This window comes from Aquila chrysaetos, chromosome Z (genome assembly GCF_900496995.4).
Source record: "Aquila chrysaetos chrysaetos chromosome Z, bAquChr1.4, whole genome shotgun sequence".
Taxonomy (NCBI): domain Eukaryota; kingdom Metazoa; phylum Chordata; class Aves; order Accipitriformes; family Accipitridae; genus Aquila; species Aquila chrysaetos.
This window is the reverse complement of record NC_044030.1, coordinates 63,991,986-64,013,294: the sequence shown is the minus strand read 5'-3', so window position 1 is coordinate 64,013,294 and position 21,309 is coordinate 63,991,986. Positions and strand designations below refer to the sequence as shown.

Sequence of the window (21,309 nt, the reverse complement as noted above, 5' to 3'; positions counted from 1 at the left end):
TTTCTCATAAATTCTGTACCAGTCTATACTCTGAAGAACGAGGTTTCTTTTACAGGTAAAATTGGAGTATTATATTCTGACTGACATTCTCTTAACAGCCCATATTCCAAAAAGGAGCTTATCATAGGTTCTAAAGCCCCTATCTAAGCCCCTTTTGGGCTTCTAGCTTAATAGGCTATTGTCTTTTTCTTACTGGCTGGGCTCCTGGTTTAAGTTCAGTCATTACTGGAATTACATTCTTCGCTTGTCCGGTTATCTTTGTTGCCCATACCAAAGGTATAACTGTGCTTAGTACTTCTTCTGGAATATTCATTTCTTCACCAGGATTCTCTTCAGTTATTAAACATATTTGGGCTTTCCAAGCCATCTCTGGAGGAATATGCAACTGAACAGAGTCTTCAGAAAAGGTTAGTTGTACATTCAACTTACAAAGTATGTGCCGTCCAAGCTGTGGTAAGGGGCATTCTGGCATACAGGGAAATTCATGAGTTAATTTAGTATTACCAATTGAACACTCCATAGATTTTAAAAATGGTCTTAAGGTCTTTTTCCCTGTTGCACCAACAACATTTATTTTAGTTTTACTTAAGGGCCCCTTACAACTAGTTACTACAGAATGTGTGGCTCCACTATCAGCTAAAAAATCTGTTATCTCATTCCCCAGCTTAACTGGAACCAGAGGATTGGCTGGGGAGATTTTAATAGATTCCTCCAGTCCCTTCAGTCTAACCTGATTTCTGTCATTAATTCAATAGCCTCCTGTCCTGGTTTCAGCTGGGATAGAGATAATTGTCTTCCTAGTAGCTGGTATAGTGCTGTGTTTTGGATTTAGGATGAGAAGAATGTTGATAACACTGATGTTTGCAGTTGTTGCTAAGTAAAGTTTAGTCTAAAGTCAAGGATTTTTTCAGCTTCTCATGCCCAGCCAACAAGAAGGCTGGAGGGACACAAGAAGTTGGGAGGGGACACAGCCAGGGCACCTGACCCAAACTGCCCAACGGGGTATTCCATACCGTATGACGTCATGTCTAGTATATAAACTGGGGGGAGTGGGGGTGGGGGGATCGCCACTCGGGGACTAACTGGGCGTCAGTCAGCAGGTGGTGAGCAATTGCTTTGTGCATCACTTGTATATTCCAATCCTTTTATTATTACTATTTTATTAGTGTTATTATTATTATTATTATTATTATTATTATTATTATTATTATTATTATTATTATTATTATTATTTTCTTCTTTTCTGTTCTATTAAACCGTTCTTATCTCAACCTATGAGTTTTACTTCTTTTCCTGATTCTCTCCCGCATCCCACTGGGTGGGTGGGAAGTGAGTGAGTGGCTGTGTGGTGCTTAGTTGCTGGCTGGGGTTAAACCACGACACCTTTTCTTTCCTCTTTCCCTGATAGTTAGAGAGATTAGGGCATTCCTTTTTCCAACATCCCTCCTGTCTACAATATGCATGTTGATTTGCTCCTAAAGTGATGTTGTAATTTTCTCTATTGTAGCTTCCCTGTCTTCTTCCCCTTCCTTGAAATCCACCTTTTCCATATACCTTTCCTTGCCTTCTACTTCTCCCATCATTTAGGGCAGCTAGTAGGGGTGTCTGGATTTTGGCCCATCCTTGTTTTTCCTTCTCAGCCTCCTCATCTCTATTACTGTATACTTTATATGTAATGGATAATAACTGTGAAATTGTCATTCCATCTGCCCCTTCTACTTTTTGTAGGTTTTTTTCTAATATCTATCACAGCTTGACCAATAAACAACATATTAAACAACTTCAAATTGCTGGGATCTTCTGGATCTAAATCAGTCCATTTTTGTCCCACTTCGCACAATCTCTCATGGAAAGCAGAAGGGGTCTTTTTATCCCTTTGTCTGTCTTCATATAATTTGAATAAATTTTTAGGTTCCTGTACACTGTGTTCAATTCCATATAAAACAAATTTTTGGTACTTTCTTAGTCTTTCTGTTCCTCCCCCCACATTAGGGTCCCAATGAGGATCTTCTTTTGGGTGGTAAGTGTTCATATTAGGTACTCCCCCATGACATTGTGTCACTCCTCCAGTTTTTTCTAAAACTGTTCTTCTTTCTTCAGTAGTGGACAAATATTCTAGAAGGGCCTGTATATCTCCCCAATTAGGGTTACGAGTCATCATCACAGTTTTGATAGTACTATGCATCCCTTCAGTATTGCTTTGATATGATCCAACCACCTGCTTCCAATGTAATAAATCAGAGGTTGTAAATGTACATGTACATATACTGGTGTTCCTTCTGGTCCCACCAGTTGTCTAAGGGGACCCTGCACTACAGGTTTCTGTTGTCTTGTTCTTCCTGAGACTGGACTCATATTATCGCTTTCTTCATCACTCAAACTGTTTGCCTCTGAATTCTTAGGGGAGGATACTAGTAATTGTACATCCTCTTCATTTTCTACAGTGTCAGATTTTCCACTCCCACATTCAGTACAACAATATTTAGTTCCTTTTTCTTTTTTTTTTTCTTTCAGTGCCTATGTTGCAATTTGATGTTCAGAATCTAGTAACCCACATTTCTTTCAAACATCCCAATCATTCCTCAAAGTAAAGAATAAATCAACATAAGGTACCTCATCCCACTTTTCAGTCTTACAACAAAACAACATTAATTGTAATATTGTATTATATTTCAAAGATCCATTTTCTTATCACTGCTCACCATCCTCTGACTGGTATTGTGGCCACCACTGATTTCAATAACATTTTAATTTATCTTTTGTCAGGGCATCCCCACCAAATTTATTCCAATTCTTTAGGATGCATCCTAAGGGAGAGCAGGAGGGTGCTTCCTGGGAAGCGGTAGCGCCCATTTTGGTACCGAAAAGAATTTACGAGGGATGTCTCCCTTCATCTTCTGCTGTGTATCCTCCTTGATACGTCTTATGCAGGATCCTATTTAACCAAATGCTAACCAAAATGAGGGACGTCTCCCTTTGTCTTCTGCTCCATGTCCTCCTTGATATGTCTTATGCAGGATCCAAATGCTCACTGCTTTTCTGTAGTCTTCCTCTCCCCTCTTTTTTCTCATATTCAAAAAAATACCTCTTTTCAGTAGCATTGCACCATTGTGTTGCTTACCACCCAACCACAGGAGAGGAGCCAATGGAGTCCCTGATCAACAGGTCGGCGTGTGCTGGGGTCCACTTAGGTCTCTTCTCTCCATCGAATACGGCAAGACAAACCAGGCAAGGGTGTCAGCGCAGTCCCATCTGGGTCACTAGAAAACTGTTGTCCAACAAACAGGGTTCATCTACCTGGTGTGCAAGCCACTAACACAGAGTCAAGGTATTTTCAAACTAATTTCATTGATGCACATGAACGGGTGCCTGTCTCGAGACAGCACACCCTTGTCTCAAAAATTCTCATATTTATACACTTAACTGATATTCATTGTTATTTTCCTTAATGATTGGTTCTTTCTTCTTTGCCCCTCATGTAAATTAGTGTGCAGACTCTGTCTTCTCCCTTCACTGTCTTCTTTTGAGTAGGTGGTATAATTTGAGTAGGTGGTCAATGAGTCAGTGGTCACGACGTCCCCCTGTAGGAATTACCTTTTACCTACTTCTTCCCTAATCTTGGCAGTTCCAAGTGGTTCTTCAAGGTTTATTGACCAGACCACAATCCATTACCTTTTCTGGCATAAACATAAAGCCCCATTGTCTAGTAGTTAGTTCCTAAACCCTAAATCATGTCTAGTTATTGTTTCCCTATTTTAAATATTAACTGATGGGGGTTGTACACAGGACTTTAGCAGCTCCCTGGTTATTCCAACCATATTACACATATTAACTGATAACAGTAGTGGGCTTTTTGTGTTCATACATCAATAAAGAGGTTCAAATGCGCCTCTTCCTTGAACCGTAATTCTGTCGTCTTTCTCCTGTTATGGTGTGAGCTCAGCTCCATATTTGGCAATACCAATTATCCATATGTTTGTCAATGAACTTACGCTTAATTTTGATTTATAATTAAATGTTAGAATTACCTGATTTTTTTAAGTGTACTTAAGTAGTTTGGACTCTTTTCTATCCATTATTCTTGCAATTCTAAATGCGCTTATATAATACTGTGTTTTTTCATGTTTTGAAGCTGACACACCTCATAATTTAGTAGTTATTGTTGTGACTTTAACTTTTAAAAGTATGAGATCATATACTTTTCTATTCATAAATATCATGTTTCATGGTAATTCCCGCAGAGGGAAAAAGTTCATCAAATTAGTTGTCAGCTTTAATTTAATTCTTTTGATATATCCTTGGCTACAAGCATGACAGTATGTTTTGCTCTGCTTTGTTCTTACATATTCATGTTTTAAATCAATGTTCATAAGCTGATCTTATGGCTAGGAAGAAAAGCATTCTGCCCTATGACATACTCTGAATTTAGCATAATATGAGCTGCAAACAGTATTTCAGTCATGTAAATGCATATAGTGCCTTACAGCCTACCTAGAAACAGGACTGGCAATTCCTAAATTTTACACTCTAGATACCAATAGTGAACATTAACCTGAATTCATAAGGAAGAAAAAAGTGTCTGGTAGTCCAGAAATACTTACAGGAGAATAAGTACTGTATGTACTTCATAGGAGTTTCAGTAAGCTTAAATATTTTATATTCAATATATTGGATTAATAGTGCTATGACCCTTTCTTGTCCAAGAAAAGCTGTATTGGAAAAAAATGGGATCATAAGAGATTAATGTCCTGTGGCTTTGGGAGTCTAGAAGCTAGCCATCATATAGGCAAGAACTTTTTAGTCTCTTGTTCTTTCATAGGACTTTAGCTAGAAGTAGATAATAATCTGTTTTGAAAAGTCTTGGAAGAAAAAGCAGTGTTTGAATTTTGTGTTGCACTTACAGTAACTAATAGTAGTTGTAGTCTTCGGCTGTTTCTGCAGAAACATGTCAAGAGAACTGAGATTACATGAGGTAAAATCAAAGGCTTCAAGCAAAAGCATCTAGCGTTACTTTCCATTTCTGATGTCTTTGAAAAAGTCTAAATTTACCAAAACCGATCACAGTACTGCTAGGCCTATGTGGACTCCTGTATTTATAGCATGCCTGCAATTAAAACTCACTAAGACAGGAAAACAGACAGTTTGCTTGCTGTTAGTCAACAAATGGAAAACTCTAGCATCCAGTCTTGGGGCATGTGCTTAAAGTTGTGAGTGTGTTTTATAGGAATACACATTACAGTAAGGAACACAGAAGTTGATTCCAAGGCAATCTTTGTTTCAGATGATTTGAGTAAGAAGCTAAAGCCATTGGTTGAGGAAGAAAGAGAATTCATTTTAGATTTGAAGAAGAAGGAGTGTAAGGAAAGAAACTTTGATTATGATGGAAGAATCAATGCATGGGATCTTCATTACTATATGAACAAAACAGAAGAGCTGAAGTACTCCATAGATCAAGAAAAGCTGAAAGAATACTTCCCAATTGAGGCTGTTACAGAAGGCTTACTGAATATTTACCAGAAGCTGCTGGGACTTGTATTTGAGCAAGTAGAAAGGGCTCATGTTTGGCACGACAGCGTTACTCTTTATACAGTAAAGGATAATTCAACAGGAGAAATGTTAGGGCAGTTCTATCTGGACCTTTACCCCAGGTAATTATGACTTAGTGTTTTACTTATGTGTTTAAAATGGAATTGGTCTTAGTGGGTTGCTGGTGTGGTTGAAATTAAATGTATTTGGAAGTAAATATTTGTCCCACTGACAAGACTATTACTGTGTTCATGAAGTTGTCCTCTGGACTGTTTTCAGACTGTTTATGCTTCTTTCTTTTTTTGCAGTACCACCATGTTTCTTGCTTATATTCAGTTTATGAAGCATTACTACTTGTTCATTTCTGAAGTATTGCTGTCTAGTCAGTTGTCCATAATTTTTTGCCTCTCTGAACTTTTCTCCTTCCTGTAATACTGTGTTTTACTTTTCATTTATGCTGAACTCTTACTCCAGTCTGTTCAGATCTGTTCAGATCAATTATATTCCTACCTGCCAAGTGTTGCTAGTTTCTCCCAGTTCTTTACACTTTATGTGTGTACTTTGTACCCTGTTGTCCAGACTGCTAAAGAAACTATCAAATAGATCAGGACCAAGAATAGATCCCTGTTGAGCACAGGTTGATCTCTGTAGTTCTCCATCTCTCTTTGTAGCTATTTATAGCATCATCTGTGTTCTGTCAGAGATTAGGAGACTAGACTGATTTGACAGGGTTTATTCTTAGCTAGTCCTTTTTGACTGTTGCTCACTGTTTTGTTTGTGTTTGTGTTTTAATTATTCTTTAGCAATTTATAAATTGCCTGATACCTTTTTAAAATATAAACTGATTTAAGGCTTCTCTGGGTTAAGAAAATTAGGTTAGTCAATACAATAGCACATAAATTGTTCTTTTTAAGACAGGCACATGTTATCTCTTTCACCTGTTTGCCTGCTTCGCCCTTTCTGCATATCATGTGAATTGCTGAAGCTGTTTGTTAGTAACACTATTCTGACTTAACTACCAAGTTAACTACTCAGGTTTAGGGCAAAAATTTCAAAATAATTTTTCTTTAAACTTTTGGATCACACTGAAAATGCAGTAAACTGTATTATCTCCTGTAATGAAAGAAAAAGTACTGCTTCAGAGGACAGAACCTAGTCCTTCCTGTTACAGCAGCAGTTTAAAATAGACCTGACATCTAAAGAATATATACTTTCAGTATTTGAGTAAAAATCAGATTCTTGTAAATGCTGCTGTGAATGATGCGATTTAAGTACTGGGTGTTTTTCCCCCTTGTGCTCTTAACAGGATCCTAAACTTAGTGAGTCTTAGAAGTCATGAAAAGGTGTAATTTCTTTATGTAAAGCTTTAAAGAGTCAGATAAAAAATATAAAATCAATCTGACTGATTGTCCCTGTTCTGGAATGGGCTTTGCCATTCTGGTGAGCAGACTTGTGGTTTGAAGATAGTGTCTGATATATTTTTTTTACACAGAGAGGGAAAGTATGGGCATGCAGCATGCTTTGGTCTCCAACCTGGCTGTCTTCTCTCTGATGACAGCAGAATGATGTCTGTAGCTGCTCTGGTAACCAACTTCACAAAACCAGCATCAGATCACCCATCATTGCTGCGACATGATGAAGTAAAGACTTACTTTCATGAATTCGGTCATGTAATGCATCAGATATGTGCACAGGTTAGTGATGTTTCAACTCCAGTGTAAGACGTCTTCACTGTCTCAAAGCAAGGTGTAAGTCTATTTCGGTGGTTTCTAATTTTAATAAAGTACCTATGCAGTTTTTTGGTTATTTTTCAAAGTGGCAGGTTGGGGGTTTTTAGCTTTTATTTAAAACTACAGCAATGAGTACACCTTCTTATGACAAACCTGTTCATTTGAACATATACTTTTGCCTTTGCACCATGCAGGTACCTGTGATGAGTGAATAGATCCATGTGTAAGGTAAAGAAGGTGCTCAGTGGTGGCTTCTGTTACAGCTGTCAGAGGGCTTTTTATTACTTCTAGTAGCATGCTAGATACTAGAAGCAGAAAAAGGTTGCTGTACCTAGGAATCTAAATAATTTGTGAATCCAGATCACCTCCAGCATTTTGGCACAAAGTACTCTTGAGACCTATCACTCTTGACATCAAAAGCATAAAACAGGTCTTGCCTGAGCTATTTTATTTTCTGCTCTCCTATCTGACAGTCAGGGTTCTCAGGGTGACCAGTAAGCACTGAAGCTAGTCTGCAGATTTTGCATCAAGATGTCAATAAAGTTGTAAAATTGCTGGTCGCATTTTTACCTACATGTAAAACTGATTCCACCAGATGATAACGAAAATTTTACGTTTCAGAGAGACAAGTCTCAGTATTCATTCACCAAAAATTTTGCTTAATTATCTACAAATCCAGAATTTGTGTAGCACTTTCATCTTCTTTATAAACAAGTACCAAATAATAAAATCAGAGAAATATGACACATATTAGATTTTAATTCTTGACCTTGATCCTAGGGACTAGGACTGCAGAATAAGGAAACAAAGTCATAGAAATCCGTATACTAAATTCAAAATTAAACAAATTATGTTGAAGCAAACTTCAGAACAAGTAGCTAGACTGGCTGAGATGTTTTTGCATCATGTTGAAGGTAAAAATATAATGATTATTTGATCATCTTCACGCTAAGACAGGTGTTTCTGAGGTCAAAAATTGAGAAATAAAACCTGTTCGTTCTTTTAAACTACCTAGCAGGTGTGTATAAATGGGACACATTCAGCATTGGTACAAAATTGACCACAACATTTTGATAACCAATGAGGATGTGCCTGAGTGTTGCAGAGCCCCTTCTGGGCAGCCCAAGCCGACAATTCCAATGCATATGTACTTCACTCGCTGTGGAATTGCCCACAGGTCAGGGATGCCTGCTTTCCAGTTGTCTCTCCTACTGCTGACATGGTTTCTGTGTGCATAGCTACAGTGCTTGCTGCTGTTGTATTTTATGTAAGTTGTTATTTGCACACCTGCAAATAACTTGCTAGTCCTACATAAGAACATCCTGTCCTCTGGGATTTGTGTGTACAAAGCACTATCTTGTTTCATATGATGATTTGTTTAAGCATGTTAAAACTTGACATTTAAAGGGTATGCGGTCATCAGACTGGGTGGGAATCTGTGAGCTGCTGGTAAAGGTCAGCTTATGGCAACTGGTACTCCTTGTAATGTACTGGGGGTGTGCTGGAAAGTGAGGTGTCAGGGCAGGGACGGGATCTGTTTATGCTGTTAGGGAGGGAGAGCTATTGAACCAAATGTCTTAATATTTTTTGTTAGCGTGGTGCACTTGTGTATGGGTAAATGAGGATATCTGAGGGCCATAAACCCTTGCACTCCTCTTGCCTTTTGCTCTAGCCACTTCTATCACCATTTCTTCCCAGGTGATGCTTCCTAGCTTTTCTTCATAGCTGCTATTCAGCAAGTACAGTAAGAAGGGCCAGCTTGCTACAACTATGGATTTGAGTAACCCACAAATGTAAATGAAGGCAAATATTTTCTCCTTTTCTGCTCTTCTTCTGAAGACATGAGAGGAAGATATATGCATGTGACATAGCTGTCAGTTCAATGTTATGTCCTATATTATACATGCTTTTTTTTTTGGTAACCCTGCGAGAAAGTAAGTTCAAAAGCCAGTACTCCTGTGGGCATGTATTCCCTGATGGAGGGTGGAACTTAAAAATAGCTACACCTCTTAGAGAGGGCATTTAGGAAACTGGGAATTCCCTCTACTTTTAGCACTTGAAATGTTTTGTTAGAACGTTGCTGAGAAGGGAAGAACAAGAAAATTGGGTTGGTGAGAAGAGGTAGGCTTATTACAGGACAAGTGTGGAGTGAGATCGAATAATTTCTGTTGGCATTTGAACAACTGTCTTTCAAAAGTTACTTTATTTTTAGAAATGTTTTGGGTTTGGAATATATTTTAATGAAGATATTTAACTGTACAAAGATTTTCTTCAAAATTAGTATCTGAGGGGGCTTTTAAAACATGAAGTGGTTGATAATACTAAAGTAAAAAATAAAAAGCTCTAATGTGCTTGGCTTTCAGAAGGAAGATTCTTCTATCAGTGATTTGAGTGTCAGATCTGGAGACCTTTCATGGATAAAGTTGCTAGGATTCATTTATTTCAGGCCATGTATTACTGGCTCAAAAAATTGTGCTATATGTTAACCCTATGCCTTATGAATGAAGACAGTTAGGACAAAGCTTAATAGGATAAGTTGGTCAAGTGAAATCTTTGTATTGGTGCAGTAGACTGTAAAAAACAAACTATTTTGTGAGTGTATAATTGGACTTTATTTTAGTTTGGGGTAGTATAACAAGATTTTATAATGATTTACAAATTATATCATTGTCATAAGACAGCACGGAAACATTTTCATTGCTGTCATAATCTAAAAGGTAAAAATCAATAATATTAAGAAAACTGAAGTACTGTTTCACACCAGTAGAGAATGCAGTAAATAACTATTGAGTACTCTATTTCGTTGCTTGGTAGTACTCTTATATCTGAATTTTTGCCCTCCTTTCTTTAAAATAAATTTTATTGTTATCATTGATGTGTTCAAATGATTCCTTTTGCTGTGATTAACACTGAAATTCTGGCATCTGAAAGTTTATATTCTGCTAGAATTCTTGGCTTCTATTTTTGTTTAACACAATGGCTTTTCCTTTTAGACTGATTTTGCTAGGTTTAGTGGAACTAACGTGGAAACAGACTTTGTAGAAGTACCTTCACAAATGTTTGAGAACTGGGTGTGGGAAAAAGAACCTCTACAGCAAATGTCAAGACATTATAAAGATGAGAGCCACGTTGGAGATGCTCTCCTTGAGAAACTTGCTGCCTCTAGACTGGCTAATACAGGTATATCTCTGCCCTCTCTCCCCACAGTATATGTATAAAAATGTATCATTTAAAAAATTGGTGGGAAACATTAAAGACAAACATAATAAGCCCATTACATTTCTTCTGTGTGTACACTTACCACTGTCTTTCTGGGTTGATTTGTGTGGGTACCACCACTAATAAAGGCTATGATGACAGATACTACTGTTTGCAGGAACAGTAGCAGCTCTGATTTTCCAAGCTACCCACAGGACTAAAATACCTTTGCATTCCTCTCCGTGTGACTTTTTTACCTACCAACTTTTCTTATTTAAAATTGGGGGTGGAGGGGAAGATCCTGGGTTTTCTGTTGGTTTTGTATGGTTTTTTTTTTGGTAGCCCAGGGCAGGCACTGTGAATGAATGCAATATCAGATTTTCTACATGTATCATCTACATTTGATTTGCACGTGACACTTGACAGACATGAAAGTTGTTTGCAAATTTACTGAACATACATAGCATATCCCACACAGAAGTGTTGTAGCCCTGCATTGCTCAAACAGCCTCTTAACTTCTCGATCCAGAAACTTAAGTCCATGTTCTCTACCCTCCCAGCAGATATACTGCCTTCCCAAACTAAGGTCCCAGTTCTCTTCTCCTTCCACATCTTGTACCATTTTACATGTATCTCCAAACTGAGATTGTAATCTCATGTCATTACTTATCATCTCATTGTTATTCTGTCACTCTCACCCCTATGTCCCTGTAATCAGGACTCCCCCAATATCATAGTCTTACCTGTTTATGGTACAATTTGTCATTAAGCCACTGCTGTTTATTTCATACTGCTTCCCTATGCTGAACAAGAAGTCCTTGTCCTTCTGGCTTGTACAGGCACTGTAGCTACATAAGCATTTTGTCTGAGTAAAGGTTCATATCTTGTAGCTTCTTCAAAAAAAGCTTACAGCAGCACAGCAGCGGTTCTTGCTGTTCTTTGAAGTGTCTTAGGATAGATATACTTACTACCATCTGTGCAAGCCCTGAATGAAATGGTATACTGGAAGTGAAGACAGCTGAAAACATAATTTTATATACTGAAAGTTGCTTTTAAAATACCTGCTTTATTTTCGTTTTCATCTGTGAGGAAGATGAGGTTTGAAAAGAAGGAGCTCATAATGACAATTCCTTTATTAAAAATATGCCTCTCAACTTTTTATAACTGAAGCAATTCAGATGGAAATAACGTAACACCAAGTTTTTTTTCCATGATTAAAATTCTAGTAGTTTAGGGTGCATGTTGAGATCTTTGAATGAAAGGTGCTAAAGAAACTCCAGCTACTTTGATGCTAGTTGATTAAATGTTCTTACCCAATTAGGCCTTTTAACCCTCCGTCAGATTGTTTTGAGCAAAGTTGACCAGGCACTGCATACAAAGCCATCTGTTGACCCAGCAGATGAATATGCTAAATACTGTATGGAGACTCTAGGAATTCCTGCCACCCCAGGTATGTCAGTATGAAGCTTTTATAGAGCATGTCCAAATGGTTTCATTAAACATGCCTTTCTTTCCCAGTAACGCTCGGCATACAAAAAAACCCAGAGTTGTTTATAAAAATGTACTTTATGAAGCCAAAATAATTACTTTGAAACTTGGGGTAATCTTAATCATCTCTTCTGAAGGAAGATTAAGGCAAATATAAAACTTAACCTTTTGCAGGTTATATTTTATGGTGACATGATATGAATACCACTTCAGATGTTTGGTCATGTCTGTGTTGGATGTGCAACTATCCTAAAATGGGAAATTGAGTTTCCTTTGTAGTTGACAGAATATGGCCAATACTTTGAGGCATACTTAGACCCTTTATGTTAGAAGTTTCAAAGTAGTTGATATAAATTCCTTATTAATTTACTGTTAAAGTTGAAATACTGTATACATCAAACAAATAACTGCATCTGATTTAAATAAATTAATGTTAATCTACTTTTCAAGGAACAAACATGCCAGCTACTTTTGGACATCTGGCAGGTGGTTATGATGGTCAATACTATGGATACCTGTGGAGTGAAGTGTTTTCCATGGACATTTTTTATAGCTGCTTTAAGCAAGAAGGAATAATGAATCCAAAGGTAGGTGATGAATACTTTTTACCGAAGACTTTTGTTGCACTTTGTGTCTGAAACCACATTTATTGCAACCATGATCCATAGGTATAACATCTCAAGTACTTATTCTCAAGTACCTGTCAAGTTCAGATCAACAACAAAAAGGTATAGAAGTAACTTAACTACTTTAGAAAATAATCTTAAAATTTCCAAGAGCACTTGGATTTTAATATAATTGTTACAGTCATATATTTAATATTATATTATGACACTTTTAAGACATCGTGTTGCATTGACTAATGCCTTCCTCTAACTTTAGACTGAAAAAAATATTCCTCCATTGCAAAAGCAGATGCATATTCTTCTGCTGTGAAAGCTGTATGATAATGGTGCTCTGTTTCTATTAATAGAGTGTGTGATACTTTCATGTAGTTATTATTTAGAAAACTGAATTTATTTTGAGCTTTCTCTTTCACAGCACAGCATAACTTGCAAATTTTTTCCTCTGTAGTTTTTCTCCCAAGTGGCTTTTGAAGTTCAAATCATTGACAAGTTCTAGATTTACTGGCCTTTTTTACCCTTGTGCAATTCTTCAGCCTCTTCTGTCTCCAGCAGAAAAAAAGGATAGTTAGTGATGTGGTTAGTAGTCCTGCCAATTCTGGCAATCTTTTTTTATTTTTCAGAGATTATAGTGTTAGACTTGTGAGTTGAGATGCTGCATTTCTATCATTGGAAAGACCTTTCAGTTTTCCTGATCCTCTCATCTGTATTCTGGATTCAGCAGCCAGCACTAGTTCTTCCCTTCAGTAAATGTATACAAGAGAGAAGTAAAGGAGAGAGTAGAGTAGAAAGTGCTTGACTGTCATGTTCCTCTCCTGGAATTTGCCTTCATTCCTCCCTTTCCTTATCACAGCAACCAGAACTTCTAGAACTGTCCCTCCCTCTAGAGGGTGGAGAAAGGAAACAAGATTAGACTTTGACTGGGACAAAGAGAGGAGTCCAAAGAGGAGACAGGGATAGGGACTAGAAAACTGAGACAGTGGTTAGGCCAATAAAATCCAAAGGGGTTTTATGAAGAAAAGCAGCAAACTGAATAGTTTGAGAGGAGAGGCGATGAAAGGTTTGGAGGTCAAGACTGACTTTGAAGTGGTAGAGATTCATGACAGGTATATGTGAGAATAAGCATACCTGCTTATTCAATGGCAATGTTGTCAGTCATAAATAAAAGCAGAAGAGAAGAAATGGCAAGTTAAATGACAGAATAAAATAACTTTTTAATAAAATGCTGTTCGTGTGGATCTTAAAAGTGGAATTTGGGGAGGGGTCTGACTTGCTGGTTTTTTTCAACTGTTAGCAGTTGGGAGAGATGGATAAGGGTGCTGGTGCCAGACTTGTGGGACTTTGTGTCCATTCTCTGTTCTGACACATGCACACCCCTCCAGTGTCATCACAGACTTTTTTTCTGTTAGCTTTACTCCCTACTCTCAAAACTCTTTTCTGAGTGATTGTATAGTCAAAACCCTAAGCTATAGTTTGCCAGAATTGCTCTGTGAATTTTACTTTTCCTGAGGGATTAAAGTGCCTTTTATTCTGATTTTTTTTGTGGGGATTTTTTGTTTTCTTTGTCTGTGTATAGGAGGCTTTGAAAATAAGTGAATTATACGAGGAGTGAATATTTGCTGTGGTTCAGCTACAAGGCAACTAGTGTGTCTTTTAATGTGAAGCCTGCTATCCAGGCTGAAGAGTGAGGAACAAAAATGATTATTTGTGTGTGTGTGTGTGCGCGTGTCACTCTCTCTAGCATATGTGTGCACGCACACACTTTGCTTGAACACTAATATAACTTCAGGGGTAACTCTATGGAGACTTTCCCTCTCTCTTCAGAGCAACGCTATCTTCTCAAATTGGTTCTCTTTCAACTTGCTTTCATTATTTGCATTCCATGTAAGTGTAACAGAGTTCCACAGGATGGGACAAACAAAATAAACGAATAGTAGATACCAATATGATTTTTGTAGTTACTCATCTTTCATTATATCTACATTTAGACTACTCTTCAGTACAGCAGGAAAGGAAAACATTTATGGTATTACGACTAGAGCTTTTAGAAATTTGGCTTACCTCTTCCTGTTAGAATAAAACCTCCCTTCCTGTTTTGAGTAACAGTTATAGAAACTAGTTTCAGAGACTCTATCTGTAAAAGTTCTTCAGCAAACACTTAACTCTAACTTAATTGGCTGTCACACTCCTCAATTCTTGTACATTATCTGAAATATCCTCTGGTCTCCCTAGAACTGAGCAATGCTCTGGCTCTGGAGAGGCAACAGCAAAGACTCAAGTCAACTCAAATAATGCTTTTAAACTGCAAGGAATAATATCTTCATTTGCTGCTGATGTTCAGGAAACTAACACAAACAGTGAATTATAAGCCATGCTTCAGTGAATTTTTTTTTTTTTTTTTGCATTTTAGTTTTTTCCAGCTGTAATTCAGAGAATGAGATTGGTAATGCAATTAAGTCATGGAACTTCATCAGTTAAAAAGACCTATGCTTGTTTTTGCAGTACAGCTATCAGGAAGCAGTGTGGTCCTGTAATCTCATAGCTTTGACGTGGGGGGGAAGTATATATGTGTATATACAGTGACTAAAAGGAAGAACATTGTTTTCTTCAGTATCAGAAGCATCTGGGACATCTGCATGCAAAATAATATTTTCTAATTCATAATCATGTCTCAAAAGCCCAGAACTTTCCAGATATGTTCTTTAAAACATGACTTGTTGTTAAGAAAGTCCTCATTACTTACTATTGTCTCAGAAGCTTGGTTCATTCTTTTTAAAGGAATCCATTCCTTCCAAAGTAATGTTTCTTCCTGAAAATAAAACCTGAGTGAAGTCTTCGTTACTTTAAGATACTTTAATAAGAGAGTTAGATGTGTTTGTATATATTATATATACTACTATACATATGTGTATATGTGCAATGTCATTCCTCAGTGATACATCTATCTCTGAACTGTCATCTCTGTTCTCCAAACAGAGATTCAAGAAAGAGAAATCATCAATTAAGAGAGAATGGATGTTAGGTTCCCTTTTCCTGCCAGTCAGTCACATGGATAATCCATCACTGAAGACCATGTGGAGGTTGTGTGTGTGTTATGCTTTATAGAATGTCTTCCAGACAAGTTGTGGTTGTAGCTTCCAAAACAGTGTAAAACCACAAGAAAAATGGTTTCTTTGAGAATAGGTTAAAATTTCTGCTCTCCTGAGTTCTTCCAGCAGATCTAAATTATACTTGTGGTGTATCATGATTTGGTATTAAGAAAATCTGGAAGGAGGGAAGGTTTTAATCATAAGTAGGTTTTTAAATAAGCAACAAGTACAGAAAAGAAGCAGTTTGCAAGATAAGAAATACTAACATTCTGCTTTACCTTTTATCAGGCCGGGATGAAATACAGAAACCTCATTTTGAAACCTGGAGGATCTTTGGATGGGATGGATATGCTACAAAATTTCTTGGAGCGTAAACCAAGCCAGAGAGCTTTCCTATTGAGTAAGGGATTATGTGTTCAGTAAAATTGTGGTTCCTTTGTAATGGCATATAAGTATGGAATGAGCTAGAAATGTCAGTGTATTTCACATCATAACTGTGTATCACTCTAGGGAAACTGGGTCACTTTTTGATGATTTTTTTAAATTGTTTAAATAAAAATGTGATTTTTTTTAAAATTGCATAGGACTGCAAAATTCAACACAGGGAAAAAAATTCTGAGATGTGCAGAAGCTGAGGAATTTGGATGGTAATTTTTTTTAATTGTTATGAAATAATACTAATCAGTATGGGGAGTTGATGCCATGTTTCTTTTTTAATAGATGCACTTAAACTTTGTCTTGTGAACAGATTTTAAAACTGGAGGGGAAAAAAAAGGACACTACCAGCAATAAAGGAAACAAATTCATTATTATTATGTGTTCTTCTGTTGTATTGATGGCTCACCAATGTCTTTGATGGAGAGGAAGTGTGTTTGATTTCATCATAGTTTGGGTTCAGTTCTAGCTTCCTGACAAATTTCCTGAGAACCTGTTCCAGACAGCTTTACAGCAGAGATGCTCGGTGATACTTTTAGCCTTCATTCTGATGCCCATTAAATTCTTGTAACATTTATAAACTTATACAGTATAACTGAAAAGAAAAAAACCTACCATTTGAGCTACGACTTTCTTCCATTCATTGAGGAAAACCAGCCAAAGTCTATGACCTTGGCAGTTCTTCCACCACGTTTTTGTTGATGATCACAGATCAGGTCTTTGTTTTCCAAACTGTATCAACATCATCACCGAAAAGTTATACTTGAGCAATTATAATGGTTTCAGTTGGTTTGTGAAGTATTTTGAGATGCATATAAGGAAGGAAGGGAAGAAGATGTCTGGTGGGAATGGTAAAAGTCAATCCAAGATTTTCCTATTCCTTTACAGTGTGGCATGCAGAGGTGCTTCATTAAAGCTTCATAGATTTAATGATTTCAACTGTGGGAGTGTCAAAGTAATTGAGGAGTTATTTTGCATTTTTTCTGCAAGATCAGGAAAAATGAGTCTTACAAGCCAAGTCTACACCATCCAAATAAAACTGCTAATCCAAGTGCACTTTCCTTGTCTTTAGATATCATACCTTACTTTGGTTTTGGTATTACAACATGTATATGAACAAACTTTAATTTTGGTTATTAGCTAATATGTTTTAGGTATTTGAACCATAGCTGTAAACATGGTTGTTATTTTTTATTTGTTTATTCAACCACAAAGTAAGAATATGTGCCTGGTCAACTCAAAAGACTTCCTCTTTCTCTAGCAAATGAAAACAGAAGGCATTCACTTTGGGTCAAATCTATGTATGTGTTTCAGGGGGAAAAAAATTACAATTGTGAATGTTCAGTTGAAATTTTATTTCTATGTGTTTTTCTTTTAAAGCATTTAAACTGGGGGAAAAAGGGAGCTTAATTAGTGTCTGAATTGGAAAATTTGACAGGACTTATTTTTGAGCTACACTAGTTATGCATGTGAGGGAACATAAATATTTGTAGTCAAAACATGTTAACTACCTAGGCTTAACAGACCACATAATTAAGTCAATTCTAACTCTCATAGTTACAGTTTTAGACCCCAGTTCTGCTGGGTCATGAAAAGGCAATATGTGAAAATCACATATGAGAACACCTTGAATGGTATTCGAAACGGCTATAAAGGAAAGCTGAGGAAACTGAGGGGTGCAAGATTATCTTAAAAACTGTGAATTTTGCCTAGATTAATTTCCCGTACATTCTGACTGAATTTGGAAGTATTTTGCTTTCTTTTTAAACATGTTTAAGTTCTTGTGATCCTATCTTATCAAAGGTTTTTTTCCTTTCACACTGTAATGATAGCTCTGATGAACTAAAATGTTGTAAAAAATATACTAATTGATACTTGCCAAAAATAAATCTGCAAATCTAAGCAATGGAACCTTTATGAAGAAGCAAAATGCAGTTTTTATTTTACAGCTGGTAGGCAGATTTCCACATGAGGGAGACCTTTTTCTGCGTAAACCAGCAGTCTCAGATCAAGGTAGATAACTGCAAGTGTAGTAACTATAAATGAAAATATGTGGTGAGTAAAAGTTATGTGATGATTTAAAAGTTAGATTTAGGACAGTACTGATACTAATGATGATAATTTAATTGACTTGTTTATTTTCCTGTTCTTTAGAATGTTTGTGTTACACAGTATATAGTAAGAAAGATATTGAAGTGCAGGAGAATGTCTGCTGTTACATGTATGTGAAAATGCTTACATGATTGTACAGTTATGTTAGCATCAGCTCGATATCCATGTATGTAGGGAGGAGAAAAACCTAAACCACATTGTGACCACAAATGAAAGTGTTACATGCTGTACCTGTGCCAAAGAATACGGTTTTTTTATAATTTGTTTTTGAGAAGCTAGTTCCCTCTGTCTGCATCAGGCAATAATTAAGGCAGATCATCTTATGGCTAAAACTGCACTCAACACAGAAGACTAATGGGTATGTTCTGAAGTGCTTCTGAAACATCTTAATGTGGTAACATATCTAAGTTGCCTGCTAATTTTTATATTGTCTTCATGGAGCCTTCTGAATCAAATTGGGGTTAGACTAGATGACCTTTGAAGGTCCCTTCCAACCCAAACTATTCTATGATTCTATGAAATTCATGTTCACATTTCTTCTTGTAAAGACCTGATCTTGGAATGGAAAAGATCACCTGGAGAAAGACATTTTTTCTGGTTTTGCACCTCTCCATCATAGGCATGAAACTTGGTCTGTATAGGAAACAACTATTCCACTGACACTATCCCAAGGCTGTGACATAAAGTTCCCCCAAGAAAACAGGGAACACTTCTGCTCTGGAAACGAGTTAATTGCCTTGACACTGCACAGAAACAATCACATATGTTCAAACATGCCAGGAGGTAGGTATCTGGCAAAACCCAGCCTATTCTAGAGTTGCTAGACCCATGCTTCCACTGAATTAAATTTCAAAACAAAAAGCTTGTATTTATTCCAACCCAACTTTAAGTATTCACTGTAATAAATAAAAAAAGTAACTTGTAATCTTGGTCTGTAACAAATAGCTGCCTTTTCAAGTTAGTACTGTATCTTTTTAGAATTTCATTGTGTTTAGGATTAAATTTTTTCCTTTGCCAGAAATTTAAATTGGACTTTGGCTCCACAATAGAAGCTTCAAATGAAAGGGAAAGCGTAAAGTGGGAGACTTAGGAGAGAGTGGTGGTAACCACTCAGTAAGTGCGTGATAGGCAATGGCTTTCTCATTCTGTTGCTTCACTGCAAAAGATAGAATGGGTTGGTGTTGTGGTTTAACCCCAGCCAGCAACTAAGCACCACACAGCCACTCACTCACTTCCCACCCACCCAGTGGGATGCGGGAGAGAATCAGGAAAAGAAGTAAAACTCGTGGGTTGAGATAAGAACAGTTTAATAGAACAGAAAAGAAGAAACTAATAATAATAATAATAATAATAATGATAACACTAATAAAATGACAATAGTAATAATAAAAGGATTGGAATATACAAGTGATGCACAAAGCAATTGCTCACCACCTGCTGACTGACGCCCAGTTAGTCCCTGAGTGGTGATCCCCCCCCCCCCACTCCCCCCAGTTTATATACTAGATGTGACATCACATGGTATGGAATACCCCGTTGGCCAGTTTGGGTCAGGTGCCCTGGCTGTGTCCCCTCCCCACTTCTTGTGTCCCTCCAGCCTTCTTGTTGGCTGGGCATGAGACGCTGAAAAATCCTTGACTTTAGACTAAACTTTACTTAGCAACAACTGCAAACATCAGTGTTATCAACATTCTTCTCATCCTAAATCCAAAACACAGCACTATACCAGCTACTAGGAAGACAATTATCTCTATCCCAGCTGAAACCAGGACAGCTGGCCATGCAGCTGGGTCACAAGATGTGTAGCTGATGTTCTCAGCAGCCCCTGCGGTAGTTGTCTTGACATAGGTCCAGTATATAGGGTGTCTCTGGATTGCCTGCAAGTCGTGTGGTCAAACCTAAATGGTAAAAACAGTCTGAAGAAAAAGTTTAAAGTTTGCTCTCTCAGCTGTGGTGGCTATCAGTTGTTACGCTGACTTAAAAAGAGCATTAAGATGTAGGGAGTTAATGTTTCTAGAGTTAGGTGGAGTATTGACTGTCACTTGAGCTTCTAATAGTACTACAGTTGGTTTTCCTATACAAATAGTTCTCTGTTGTATGTTATGATTATCAATATAACAATATCACAGAAAAAAACCTTCCTTATTTTAATCAGTAATCAGGGTCAATCAACTGCTGACCTTGTTTGACAAACAATTTTGCTAAACCCTGTTTTAACAAATAATCAGGCAGCAACTAATTCTAATGGCTGTAGTCATTTGGTATGGGAGAAGTAAAATTACTGCAAGAAGAAGTGAATTACAAGGTCAAAATCTCAGCTTCCTCTTTGAAAAATGAAACAATTTTCAGATACCTTTGGAGGTATTGGGGCATAGTCGAGTTAAATGGAGACTCCTGGAGGGGTTTTCCAGAAGTGTAGAGCTGGTTGCATAGTGAGTGGTTACCAACAGGGATTAAGAGAGGTTAGACATCAGGAGGTTATGTGGAAGCAAAGGAAAAGGAACGAAAGTAGCAGGTGGAAGGATGAAGTTGGAGAAGGGTGTTTTGACAATAGTTGTAGAAGGGCTGGAGTGGATGTCAGAGACAGCAGGAAAAAGACAGTAGGTTAATGCATACTGATTTATCAAAAGTTACTAAATGCTTTTCATTGTTTTATGAATTAGAAACAAGACATGCTTGTCTATGGACAGATTTCATATCTTCTTGTTTGCGTGCTGAAGAACATCAGATTATGCACCAGCTTGTTGCTTGAACACTTGTGCTCCTTCCTGACATCTGGACATCAATTTCTGCCACTATTTTCTTTGTGAATATATTTTTAAATAAGAGTTTCCTATGGTGGAAGGAAAAAAGTGCGATGTTATGAGGGAATTAGTGGGGCCTATGCTGGGACTCCTGTATAGCTAATCATCATTAGCCATTGTAAAAAGTGTATATGATATATAAGACATAGTACCAAACAACAATCAACCTATTTTAGACCTAATTAGGGTAGATAAAGACAAATTAATTAAATTAATTGGAACTTAGTGGTTGCCTAGAAACCAATAATCATGACCTAATTTTGTTCAGTATTGATTAACAGACTCAAACAATACTTGCTTGCAC

General features: G+C 37.1%; 1 protein-coding gene across 3 annotated transcripts in view; it reads left to right on the top strand.

Annotated features, from left to right (window-relative positions):
- Positions 1 to 16,466, top strand: part of NLN (neurolysin) — a 44,724-nt gene extending 28,258 nt beyond the window's left edge. For 2 of the 3 annotated variants that reach the window (XM_030003230.1, XM_041121030.1), the window contains exons 8-13: positions 5,282 to 5,648; positions 7,019 to 7,220; positions 10,250 to 10,436; positions 11,776 to 11,904; positions 12,393 to 12,529; positions 15,943 to 16,466. In XM_030003230.1, the coding sequence (XP_029859090.1) occupies positions 5,282 to 5,648; positions 7,019 to 7,220; positions 10,250 to 10,436; positions 11,776 to 11,904; positions 12,393 to 12,529; positions 15,943 to 16,077 (1,157 nt within the window). In that variant the 3' untranslated portion in view covers positions 16,078 to 16,466. The remainder of the gene's footprint in view (positions 1 to 5,281; positions 5,649 to 7,018; positions 7,221 to 10,249; positions 10,437 to 11,775; positions 11,905 to 12,392; positions 12,530 to 15,942) is intronic. The other variant, XM_030003232.1, reaches the window with a different exon arrangement.
- Positions 16,467 to 21,309: the final 4,843 nt, after the last annotated feature.